The sequence below is a fragment of the Amia ocellicauda genome, chromosome 7 (assembly GCF_036373705.1).
Source record: "Amia ocellicauda isolate fAmiCal2 chromosome 7, fAmiCal2.hap1, whole genome shotgun sequence".
In the NCBI taxonomy this organism is placed as follows: domain Eukaryota; kingdom Metazoa; phylum Chordata; class Actinopteri; order Amiiformes; family Amiidae; genus Amia; species Amia ocellicauda.
This window is the reverse complement of record NC_089856.1, coordinates 37,589,022-37,602,267: the sequence shown is the minus strand read 5'-3', so window position 1 is coordinate 37,602,267 and position 13,246 is coordinate 37,589,022. Positions and strand designations below refer to the sequence as shown.

The 13,246-nt window shown below is 38.8% G+C and overlaps 1 protein-coding gene across 1 annotated transcript; it reads right to left on the bottom strand.

The window, feature by feature from the left end:
- Nucleotides 1-5,192: 5,192 nt before the first annotated feature.
- Nucleotides 5,193-9,027, bottom strand: LOC136753400 (extracellular calcium-sensing receptor-like). Its single transcript, XM_066709474.1, has 6 exons — nt 8,604-9,027; nt 8,183-8,474; nt 7,205-8,020; nt 6,881-7,108; nt 6,350-6,473; nt 5,193-6,106 (listed from the first exon to the last, which is right to left on the bottom strand). Exons 1-6 carry the CDS (start codon nt 8,810-8,812, stop codon nt 5,193-5,195), a joined length of 2,583 nt encoding a protein of 860 aa, XP_066565571.1. The 5' UTR covers nt 8,813-9,027.
- Between the last annotated feature and the right edge of the window lie 4,219 nt (nt 9,028-13,246).

The window sequence follows — 13,246 nt, the reverse complement described above, 5'->3', positions numbered from 1 at the left end:
AAGTTGTGGTTTCGCGAAACAGAGTCTTTTCCAAACAGATTTTCCACTGGTTTGAAGGCTCCAAGGTTGTGCACAAAATCTTCTTTGCAAGAAAGTCTCTCACCGTACTTATTTGAAGACAAAGTCTTTGAGGAAAGCAGGGACCTGTTTGGTTCCAAGGGTCAAGTTTCTTAAGACTCAAATAGCTATTTAAATGACTGACACTTTCGTATTCAGTCGACTTAGTCAATTGTCCAGCTGTAAAACTCCACTGATCAGGTGGGCACAGGTGGACATGCGCAGTCTGTAAAGTTCTTTATTTAATAAAGTCCTTTAAAAGAATTCTTCATACGGCTCAATTTCCTTCTCCCAGTTTAACTCTTCTGTTGCCTGCAAAGACTTAGTTGATTTCTGGTCCTGGTTCTGGCAACAGAGCTACAGGTTGAGCTGTGGCAGTGAGTTACTGGTTCAGGTGAGAGAGAGAGAGAGAGAGAGAGAGAGAGAGAGAGAGAGAGAGAGAGAGAGAGAGAGAGGCTACCCTTTATACGCCTGTCAGATCAATAGATGATTGGTTCTTGAGTTTGTGAGATTGGAGGGGGGGTTGATTTATGACCGATCTCAATCCATGCCATCTTTTGGAAATGCCGGTTGGCCCGGGTTCGTAGCTCTGGGTCAGGATTTCGGCTCTTGTCCATTTCAAAGAGTTTTTATTACCTACAGGCCCCCTTCTCCAGACATCTCACAACAGGATTCCAAACTATTTGGCCTATTCTCGGTGCCATCCACCAAAGACTGTCACTTTGATGTAAACCAGTTCCCAGCTGATGAGATAACTTTGGGGGGGAGAGGTCTTCTTTAGATCAATGCTTCAGCTCAGAGCTAAAATGCTCTTATCAAAATACACCCATCATAATGCAACACTCTTGATATTTTTTTGCATACCTCTATTAAATCATTTTAGCCAGTGTTTTTTGGTCCTCAATTTGCTAAGTTTTGGTACAAATTGCTCCTGAGCCTGAAGTAGTATATTCTTAAAATATACCCATCCATTTTCAACTGACTCTGTATCCAGTGTGCTCCAGTCTACCTCTTCTAAGTACCTCTTCTAAGTGCCGCCTCATACCTTCAAGGTTTGCTTTTCTAAAATTGTAGACCATTGTTTTAGACTTGGACCTTGTTTTTTGAAAGAATGCCTCAAAGCAAACTATATTGTGATTAAAATTTGCCATTCATTCTCTAACTGCTGTCCCTCTGACTCTGTCATGGTCATTTGAAAAGATCAAGTCAATGCATGCACTCTCCCTGGTTGGTTCCCTGACAAACTGAGTTAGAAAGCAGTCATTTACCAATCTCAACAATTTCTATTTCTGCTTCTGTAGTCCCAACCGTATGGCAAACCAAATTATAATTTAAAGATTTGGGCAAATCATTAAGAGATATCTTCAAATGACTTCCTGTATGTAGCCCATGAATATCACTTCCTGTTAACTTGTTCATTCATTTCTATGTAACTGAATAAGGAAACAGGAAGTGAAAATCTCAGCCAAAATACAGGAAGTCATTTGAAGAGATCTTGAAATGATTTGCAGATATCTCTAATTGAACAGGAAGTCACTAGCAGTACTAGCAGTTTCCCTTGGTTATCTTTCCCTAGAGGAACACCTCCCATTGTCAGAGCTCCCTGCCCCCCTGGTCCCTAGTTTAAAAGATTCTCAATTTCTCTGCACACACGCTCTCCCAATGCATTAGCCCCCCTTCTGTTTAGATGTAGACCGTCCATTTTGTACAGGTCCCATCTATCCCAGAAGACCAATGCTCCATAAACCTAAATCCCTCTTCCCTACACCAAGCTTTCAACCCCATGTTAAACCTTCTAATCTCTGCTTGTCTCCCTGGCCTGGCACATGGTACTGGAAGTATTTCAGAGAAAACTACCGTGGAGGTTCTGCTCTTTTGTTTTGTTCCTAACGCTTTAAATTTGTTTTGCAGAACCTCTGTCCTACCTTTTCCTATGTCAGCTGTGGGCCTCACTCCTGGGCGGCTGAGGTGCAGCCCTACGGGGCCCCTGAGGTTACGGTCTGGAGTAGTGTTGCTGAGGCCCATAGCGGAACACCTCGGGGCTGGCTCCCTTGTCAGCTCACTGCCTCCTCCCTTGTGACGGCTTGGTTATACAGTAACCCCTCCCCTTTGGGCAGTGCTTCCAACTTGAAAGATGATCAAGGTTGTATTCACAACCTGTTATCTGAAAAAGGAAGCACTGCCCAAGGGTTGCAAGGTCAAGCAGGAGTCCTGGCTCCCAGCAAAAGAAGACTAACTGTACATTTTATGGAAGTTACTCCACTTGGACATAAAACTAGTATGCAAGCACGACTACACCACCTAGCGATTATCCACAGGCGCTAGGACCTGCTGAGAGGTGGTCAATTCCCCAAATATGTCCGGTCTACACAAACTACCTCTTAATTCTCCCTTTGATTTGGGTTCTTAAGCCAGGAACACACCACAGTTCACACAGGACAGTACCATTAATCAAATTTATTACAAAGATATCCGTGTCAAAATCAGACAGACTTATTCAAGCTAAAACACAAATAAGAGATTAACCCCCCCCCCCCCTCCAAACAAAAAAATCAAATTATAGCGATTAGTCTCTTCAGGCAGCACCAGGAGCTGGAATGGGGCAGGCAATAGTCCACATGTCCTAACAAAGTAAAAATGGGCGGGGACAAACAAATCCAGCTTCTGCTCTCATCTCAGGGTTGGTGATCCAAAGAAACCACAGTGTCCATATACAGTCCCGGGAATAAAATGGCCAAATTAAAATGAAATAAAAGCCCTCGTTAAAAAGATAACCAAAAACCCAATGCCTTGTACTTTAAATAAAGTCCATTTGTGGCTAAAAAATACTAATAAGTCCACCAAAGGTAAAAGTAAAATTATTGAAAAATAAAAGATCTCTACAATAATAAAAATAATAAAAATCTCTGCCTCTCAATCTCACTCTGCAATCTCCCCTCCCCAGCTCCAAACCTGAGAGCTTTTTACCTCTGGCCTTTCAAGTGTTCCTCATTGTCAAATATTGAAACTCGTATAACCTGGTGAATAAGCGGGTGCTCTCGTGAATGTGTGATTAGCCACGTGCGTATTTAAATCCAATCAATCAGGAATAAAACTCGTGCATATCAGTGAAAGAAGGGAGGAAAGCAAATTAAACAAACGTAACATTTGAGCAAATAAGAAAAAATAGAAGGGGAAAAAAGAAAACCAGAAGGTTAAATATCAAACATATCAATAACTGTCAAAAATATCAAATACTGCTTTAAACTGAAATAAAGTGATTCAGAGTTAGTAGAATGTCAAAATGAAGTCAGTTTTGTCATATTGAATTTATTGGCAAGTCAAATAAATTGAGAGTTAAGTTTACATAATTGATATATAATAAAGATCCAGAATCCATATTTGAGCAAAATCAGGAAATTGTAGAGGCTCAGGTGGAGACAGGATGAACACCAAGGCTGCAGCATGCCTGGAAAGAGCACAATTAACCTCTGGTCACTGCATTGCAGAGATCAGAATATTTTCTCCTTATCCATTCCATGCTCGTGTTTCAGTCCAGGGTTTTGATATTTAAACAATAACATTATATTATAGGATATACATATATATTATGGTTGGGCATTGTGAGTAATGTAGTGGTTAACAAAAATTAGTACAAACCCTAATGCTACACAACACTTGATTTCTTGTTTAACAAGTATTATGCTTCAATGTCCCTTGGGCAATTGAAAAGCATAATGTGTAAATCTGACACATTATACTTTTGGTAATACTACCACTGGAATGTAAACATACAGTGCAGGTGAGGGGTTGACTATTCCCCCCACTGATTACAAGTGAACATATATTATTACTGGAGCACATTTGGAATAATTGTCATCTTATTCTAAATTTAACTAATGCAGCAAATTGCACCATAGACATTGTTACAAAGAACACTTTGTATTCCTGTTTGTATGCATCTTGATGTCCCTGTGAAAATGTTAGAACAAACACAAATAGTCTTAATCTTCCTTGTTGTGTAATCCTTTAATACCACAAAACACAACATCTGTCTGAAGAAATGCACAAATTCAAAATCTGTTAAACAATGGTCCATATTTATTCTTTCCACTTCAATTTAAAAAAATAATCAATCCTGTTCAATTTTACGCATCATGTTTTTTGTTTAATTTAATTCAGGCTTTCATAAAAAAAACAACGTGTTCAAATATACAGAAAAGCAAAACATAACTAGGAGCTAAAATATCATATTATTCTAAATTTAACTAATGCAGCAAATTTCACCATAGACATTGTTACAAAGAGCACTTTGCATTCCTGTTTGTATGCATCCCGATGTCCCTGTGAAAATGTTAGAACAAACACAAATAGTCTTGTTTTGTAATCCTTGAATCCAACAGAACACAAAAATAATCTGAAGAAATGCAAAAATTCAAAATCAGTTAAATAATTGTCCATATTTTTTGTTTCCACTTCAATTTCTAATAATTAAAATAAGGAAATAATCAATCCTGTTTAATTTTTTTTTTGTGAAAAAAAAATCAATGATGTCTCCTTTCATATGACTTAAAACTAATTTTGCATTATATTCTCATGATAATGTCAGTATGCTTCAAATGTATATGGTGAAGCATTTAACTAGTCATTTTGTATAGGCCAATCATGTGTTGCATAGGTTACACAACACAGTTGTTTAACATGTTTTCTCATAATATATCCAGATGTATCTTTCCTCTGCTCCTTTTTGAGATGCCATTGCATTGTAGTTAACTTCAGTTTTATTGTAGTAATATACTCATTTGGTCTATATTTGGATTGTGGGTCTGTAACTAAAAAGTCACCTAAATCTATTCAAATTAAAAACAGTACACAGTCAAGATTGTTAACACAATTATATCATATGACTCAGTTATTTACAATTATATTGAACTGTATTCAAGTGATAAAATGTATCCTTGTATAGTATTTGAGTAGTAAATTAATTTCTGAGTTGTTCTAATTATATAGAATAATTGAGTATTCAATCCCATTTCAATTGTATATATCATATTATAGCATTTATTGATTCTTTAGTATGTGACTGCTCTGCCATAGCTAAACTTTTTACCAAACCGAATGGTTGAGATCCTTATATACTATAGTCTATACATCTCTCAAAGTGATTTTGAAAGCATTTTACGCATCATGTTTTTTCTTGAATTTAATTCAGGCTTTAATAAAATAACATAACACTTGGGTGCAAATATACAAAATAGCAAACCAAAACTAGAAGCCAAAATAGCAAATATTTCCACAGCTACTGTGAACTTGCCAGGAGAGCTGATATAAGCTGGGATAAATGTGATCCAGACTGCACAGAATATGAGCATGCTGAATGTGATGAATTTGGCTTCATTGAAGTTATCAGGGAGATTGCGAGCCAGAAACGCCAGCACAAAGCACATGGCAGAGAGGAATCCAATATACCCTAACACAGCCCAGAATGCACCTGCAGATCCCAGGTCACACTCCAGAATGATTCTGTCTGCATAGTATTTCATGTTCCTGTTGGGAACGGGAGGTGAAATTGTCAACCAAAGCACACAAATCAGGACCTGTATGAGTGTGAAAGCAAGAACACTTAACCTCTGCTGTGTGGGCCCAAACCATTTCATAATATTATTGCCTGGCAGTGTAGCCCTGAAGGCCATTAACACCACTATTGTTTTCCCCAGAACACAAGAGATGCACAGGACAAATGTGATGCCAAAAGCTGTGTGGCGCAACATACAGGACCACTCAGAGGGCTGGCCAATGAAAGTAAGTGAGCAAAGGAAACACAGAGTTAGTGAGAAGAGCAGGAGGAAACTGAGCTCAGAGTTATTGGCTCTAACAACAGGCGTATCTTTGAATTTAAAGAAAACAAGTGCCACAGCTGTGGTTAAGCAGGCTCCGAGCAGAGAAAAAAATGTTAGTGTTATTCCCATGATTTCTTCAATCGACAGGAATTCAATTGCTTTTAACACACATTCATCTTTTTTGTCATTAGACCAGTATTCCAAGGAACATTGAATACAATAAATAGAATCTGTAAGAAAATGACACATATAGTTAGAAGACTATAACACACAGTTCTAATGAAACCTATTATACATTGTAAATCATGAGTTCCCCAGGCCCTACTTCTTCAGTTCCTCATTCCCTCATTCCTCAGTCTCATGAAAAAGTGGACTGTATATATAACATATACAGTGCAATTGTTTTTAAGATTACTAATACTAATATAAAATAATAAGAGTTTCAGCAATGATGGAATACACTTTCCAGTTACCTGTAGTGTTGCTGATCTCTCCTGCTGCACACTGTATGCAGTCATAGCAACAGACTGGCTTTCCTTTCTGAACTGCCTTTCGAGTGCCTGGGAGACAGCTCTCACTGCACACGGATCTAGGAATCTACATAGGGGCGGTAAAAATTATATTTAATAAAATGTTTAAACAATATTCTAAGTATTCCTTTAAAAAAATCTGTAAATAAATAGCCATTTTGAGTGAGTCTTCAATACATAGCACAGACTTATAGCGGCAACTAGCGGTAATGCATTTCATCCAAGTCTGCAAATGATAAAAGATTAAACATTACATAGTTTACCAATCTTTTTCATTGCAGCTGTCAATAGTACTCTTTTTTTAAGAAACCTGCAATCTATTAATATTATATATGAATTACTTAATGCTGTTTATTAATTGCATACATTTAAAGGTCTAAGCAAAATTGCAAACCTAAAAACCAGCTTCAGTATATTCAGTGCTAATCTGTCACAATTACTCTTAATTTATAATCAATAATAAAAAAAAAATACCTCATTCTGACCTCCTGCCCAGACAATGTTGACATCATTCATGACAAACTGATGACCTGCTGGCAATGAAGAATCATAGTGACCGACATTCGTGAACTGTATGCTGCTTTCATTTACAAGTTGCCAGTTCAGTAATTCATATCTCGCAATTGGGTCTCCGTTCTGGTCAAAGGAAACCGTCTCTCCAGTTTTGGTTGTGAAGTTGACAGTTGTCAGATATTCCAGCAGCTGTGGAGAAAAAATACTTAGATATAATCATACAAGAAACAGATGATCAATTGATAAATTGTATATTATTTAATTCTGACGTAAATATTGTCATACCTGCCATGGTTGAGTAATTTTACCTCTAAGACAGCTATGACTGACATTAGGAGCATGCTTTTTTGTACATTCGAGTAGGCTGTGTAGAGAATATGCAACAGCATACACAGCTTTATATACATTATTTGATATTCTCAGTTCAGTCACATCAGTGTATCCATTCTTCAATTCTCTTAAATATTCAGTCCCTGTGCAAGGGTTTCTACGTTTTTTATTATTGTCTTCTGTCAGAGAACAATTAAATGCAATTTCCCAAAACTCTTTAAGGAGAGCGTTGTTTGGATCCTGAGTTGGATGGACATTTATTAAGAACTCTTTCAGTCCATCAATTTTGGTTTTCATGACAGCAAATCCAATCGATCCACGAAGAATTCTGCAACCTTCTGCTGCCACTATGTTACTGGAGGTTATCCAAGATTCACTGCCAATTAATTGGAGACCAGTAACATTTTGAAGAAATAATTCTTTTAGTAAAACTGTCATATCTCCTTGACCTACAAATGCTACAACAACCTTTGCAGTGCTCTTTTTTATAACTTTAATAACATTTAGAATTTTCTCCCGGGGAAATGTTTGGTGAATGGCCACGGAATAATCAATACAAATCCCTTCTTTTTCAGCAACTTGAACAAAGGTTGCCATCCCATTGTTGCCATAATCATTGTCAGTCCTAATGGCTCCAACCCAGGTCCATCCAAAGTGCTTGACAAGCTGTGCCAGGGCTCTGCTTTGATAATAATCACTTGGGATGGTTCTGAAAAATGAGGGAAATCTTCTTCTATTGCTCAGACATGCACAGGTAGCAAAGTGACTTATCTGCAAGGAAAATAAATAACAGCATATCATTGAAAATAAATTAAAAAAGGGAATATAGTAAATTGTTTATTATACCACAAAGGCAGATATATATATATATATATATATATATATATATATATATATATATATATATATATATATATATATGTAATTTCTCACCACTGGAATATGAAAAGGTCCAACTGCAGCTGACATTGCAATGCTGGAGGATGATCCAGACTCTCCTATTATAGCCTGAACTGCAGCGGGTTTGGTGCAGGCTGTGTCAGAGAGAGTTTCCTCATATCCATTCATTAAAGCCATGGCTGCTCTTATAGCAGAAGGTAATGAGTCACAGGAATCATAAATTTTATAACCCAAGGAAATGCCAGGAAGAAGATCTGTGTTGTTATTTATTTCTTCAATTGCAAATATCATTGTCTGTGCTGACTGGAATTCTGCTAAATTTAAACTAAAACAAGAAAATGTAATGTTTAGTTTGATTTAAACTAAAAGCTTCCTTTCATAACATACAGTGCAATCAAAAACAATGTATTATGAATGTAAACAAAGATGACTTGTTTTGTAAATGCAAACTAACCTTTCACATTCCAGAGGCTCTGGTTTGCTCCTAAATGGAAACATTTTTTCCACAGTATCACTGTGGATTGCAAACACTCCTCCAAGCATAATGTCTCTCTCATTAGATAAGTGTGGAGCCATTACTCTTCCCTGTAGCCTGCAAGCAGGCATTTCTGCTAATGCCATAACAGCCACAGCTATCACCAGTGCTGCTGCTCGTAATAACATCCTAGAACTAATGAGGACACCTCTTCTGATCAAACACAATGTTTTAGTCTTTATATGACACAGGAGGTCCCTGGGTGGGTTAAATAAACATGGAGTAAATATTAGACACTCTGTGAAGCATGAGGTCTCAAAGGTTTGATTTTAATTCTACCCCAGGTCAAAAACTAAAATACTGAACAGTAATTACTCTTCTGTTAATTCAATCACTTTCCTGATTGCAATTTTGTAGCAAAGATAAAGAGAACATAAAAAATGAGAAAAAAAACTTGTGTTAGACCCGCAAACATAACAACATCCCACAAACGTAATAAACCACAAACGTAATACAAATCTGCAGCTTTTATTGTAATAATCCCACTAGCATATTAAGTTTCCAGCAAATGTAATAGCAGTTGCCTACCACAAATGTAATAAGTCATAACTATTACATTTGCAGGGATTTGTTTTGTTTGTGGGAAGGTGAAAATCTTCAGCTTTCCACAAATGTAATAAATCACTAATATAATCAAAATCTGCAGCTTATACAAGTTTCTAACTCTAAATGTCTTCAACAGCCAATTACATTTTCTTCCCACATATTCTTGTCCTGTAGGTTCTTGCCTGTTTGGCCTGATCAAGTGTTTTTGCAATTAAACCCTATCATATTAATTCCAGATTTATTCCAGGTTTTATTTCAAAGCCAAGTGTAATGCATCTCAGGAGAGGCAATAACAGTATCATGTCACTCTAGCAATGAAAGATTTACAACCAATCATAGTAACCCTATACAAAAGTTTCATTACACACTCACCTGCTATCAATTAAACTATGCACAATTAAATAATGTGAAGTATTGATTGTCAGTAACAGCTGGATATTATTTATCCTCATTACAGCTTCAAATATTTGATATTCCACCCAGAACATGATTCTACCTCATTTCCATTCCTGTTTGGAGCCAATAAACTCATTTTTTAGAATAGTTTTTTCTTTGTAAAGATATTGTAGTGATCCTGCCGGGTGTCTGTGTGTATGTGCCAGTAGGGCAGCCCAAAGGTGGTGGGGGGGGATGTAAAAGTGTGTATGCAGGGTGTGTGAGTTAGTTTGGGGCTTCTGTCTGTCTATATGTGTGTGTGCATGAGTGTGAATGTGTGTTACATGTGGGGTGTCGTTGTGTTGGTTTAGTGAGGGATGTTGTGGGTATTTGTGTCTGTGTGGCTCCCTCTCGTCTCGGGGTGGTACAGCCGGAAAGCAGTAATCGGACGGGAGGGAGTCACCAGATAGGGGTTGTATATAAGGGCGTGGTGACGCGCCGGGAGGCTGAGTTGAGTGGGAGTTAAATGAAGAGAAACATCTGTGTGTTTGGAGAGAATCTGAAGAAAAAAGGGGGAAGAGGGAAGTACCTCTGTAACAGATTAATAAACCACAGATTTTGTTTTGGAAAACTCAAGTGCTTTATTTTATCAGCGACCTATAAAAAGGCAAGGTTACTACATTTGGTGTCAGAATAAAGGATACGAACTACACATGTGGAAGAGAAGAAGAATGGCCATGCCACCGACAAAGGGAGAACAACTACTGGGAGCCACCCAGAAGGAGAGAGCGTAAGGAAAATATTAGAAATACAGCGAGAAGTGGGGAGGAAGAGAGAGGAGCAACGAGACCCCATGCAACAGTGGAGAGAGGAGATCGGCTAGGAGGCGCAGGACGGGAACAGGCCGACCACGTTGCTGTGGGCAGAAATTCAACACCGGAAGAGAGGCCATCTTGGGCTGCAGGACCATGCGGCCCACGTGGAAAACGCGGCACTCGGTAAGCCTACAGAAGAGCAGCCTAAAACCAAGCCGGGACAAGACATGTGGATACACATCCGATACCCAGCTTTTACAGCTGATCAAGAGACTGAGTCCCCCTGAGTTCACCCTGATACAGCCACTTATAGAAAGAGAGCCTGTAAGTACCAAAACTGTACAACAATGCGTGCATGTGTTAGCGGGGAGGGTAGATAAGCCTCGGAAATAGGGCATGAGACTGTCCAGGCCCAGACTGCACAAGGCACCGCCCCGGAACCGTGGCCTGCACCACAGACCTCATCCCCGCTCTGCCCTGTGCCGATGGCTAGCCGGAAGGAGTTCGACCACATCAAACCAAAGGAGCTTTTCAAGATCAGCAGGGACACACGGACCCAGGGACACACATGGAAATTGGCCTTCAAGGCACTCAAAACGGAAAACAGGAGACAGTTCTTCACACAGAGAGTTGTCACAATCTGGAACACACTTCCCAGTGATGTGGTAGAAAGTTTGGTAACATTTAGAAATAGACTGGATAGGATCCTTGGATCACTTATGTAGCGTAAGGTACACTTACACATTTCAATTAAAGAAGTGAATTTATAGTATCACCTTATCACGAATCCTGGAATCTTGTAGAACTCAATTTCCGTAATAATTGGACGCAGACACCAATTCCAAAGATATAAATTGTCAAATTTATTCAAAAACAAAGACTAAATGTAGCACTACACTAATTATACAAAAGGAAAAAACTAATTAAAATTAAACTCTAGATCAACAAATCAAAGACAAATCACTTCCGTGACCAAATCAAAGACCATAGGATTGCATATGATATCACACAATTAGTTAAACAAAAAAGGTTATAAACACATTGACTACAATACCGGTTAGTAATACGAAGGTGAGTCTCTCATTAGAATTGTTAGTCGGACAATTAATAACTACGCAGGTTAGTATTTATGTCAGGTAACTTCTCGTTATATATATATCAGTCTCATTTACGTTTAGGTGCCGAGAAAGATCCTATCATTACTTGTTACCACAATTTCCCTTAACTGATTATTATTCAATGATTAAGGATAGGCAGGGCCACCAATAATCTAATGTCTATTAACATGTGTCAATTTCAGACTAAACAGTTAAACAGGAATGAGAAGATATTTCTCGGCGTTGACAGATTTTATTTCTAAAATTATCAACAAAACAGTTTAATGCAACACACATTTATATTTAAGCAAAACTAAATGATATTACACATTCTAGAGTTATGAATCACAGATTAACATTTCTAATTGATTTCTCAAATGTCATGAATCACAAACTCCAAACTGTTAAATTTATATGAACTTCGTCGCAGAGAGGCCTCTCTGTCTTCGGGCTCAGATAACAGCACACGGCACGAGGTCCGTGTGGTTTGGAACAAAGGCAGTCCGGTTCGGCTTTGTCCAAGAACTTCCACTCAGTCGATGCACCTGGAAGTTGGGGTTTCGCGAAACAGAGTCTTTTCCAAACAGATTTTCCACTGGTTTGAAGGCTCCAAGGTTGTGCACAAAATCTTCTTTGCAAGAAAATCTCTCACCGTACTTATTTGAAGACAAAGTCTTTGAGGAAAGCAGGGACCTGTTTGGTTCCAAGGGTCAAGTTTCTTAAGACTCAAATAGCTATTTAATCCTGGTTCCTAGTTTAAAAGATTCTCAATTTCTCTGCACACACGCTCTCCCAATGCATTAGCCCCCCTTCTGTTTAGATGTAGACCGTCCATTTTGTACAGGTCCCATCTATCCCAGAAGACCAATGCTCCATAAATCTAAATCCCTCTTCCCTACACCAAGCTTTCAACCACATGTTAAACCTTCTAATCTCTGCTTGTCTCCCTGGCCTGGCACATGGTACTGGAAGTATTTCAGAGAAAACTACCGTGGAGGTTCTGCTCTTTTGTTTTGTTCCTAACGCTTTAAATTTGTTTTGCAGAACCTCTGTCCTACCTATTCTTATGTCAGCTGCGGGCCTCATTCCTGGGCGGCTGAGGTGCAGCCCTACGGGGCCCCTGAGGTTACGGTCTGGAGTAGTGTTGCCTCCTCCCTTGTGACGGCTTGGTTATACAGTAACCCCTCCCCTTTGGGCAGTGCTTCCAACTTGAAAGATGATCAAGGTTGTATTCACAACCTGTTATCTGAAAAAGGAAGCACTGCCCAAAGGTTGCAAGGTCAAGCAGGAGTCCTGGCTCCCAGCAAAAGAAGACTAACTGTACATTTTATGGAAGTTACTCCACTTGGACATAAAACTAGTATGCAAGCACGACTACACCACCTAGCGATTATCCACAGGCGCTAGGACCTGCTGAGAGGTGGTCAATTCCCCAAATATGTCCGGTCTACACAAACTACCTCTTAATTCTCCCTTTGATTTGGGTTCTTAAGCCAGGAACACACCACAGTTCACACAGGACAGTGCCATTAATCAAATTTATTACAAAGATATCCGTGTCAAAATCAGACAGACTTATTCAAGCTAAAACACAAATAAGAGATTAACCCCCCCCCCTCCAAACAAAAAAATCAAATTATAGCGATTAGTCTCTTCAGGCAGCACCAGGAGCTGGAATGGGGCAGGCAATAGTCCACATGTCCTAACAAAGTAAAAATGGGCAGGGACA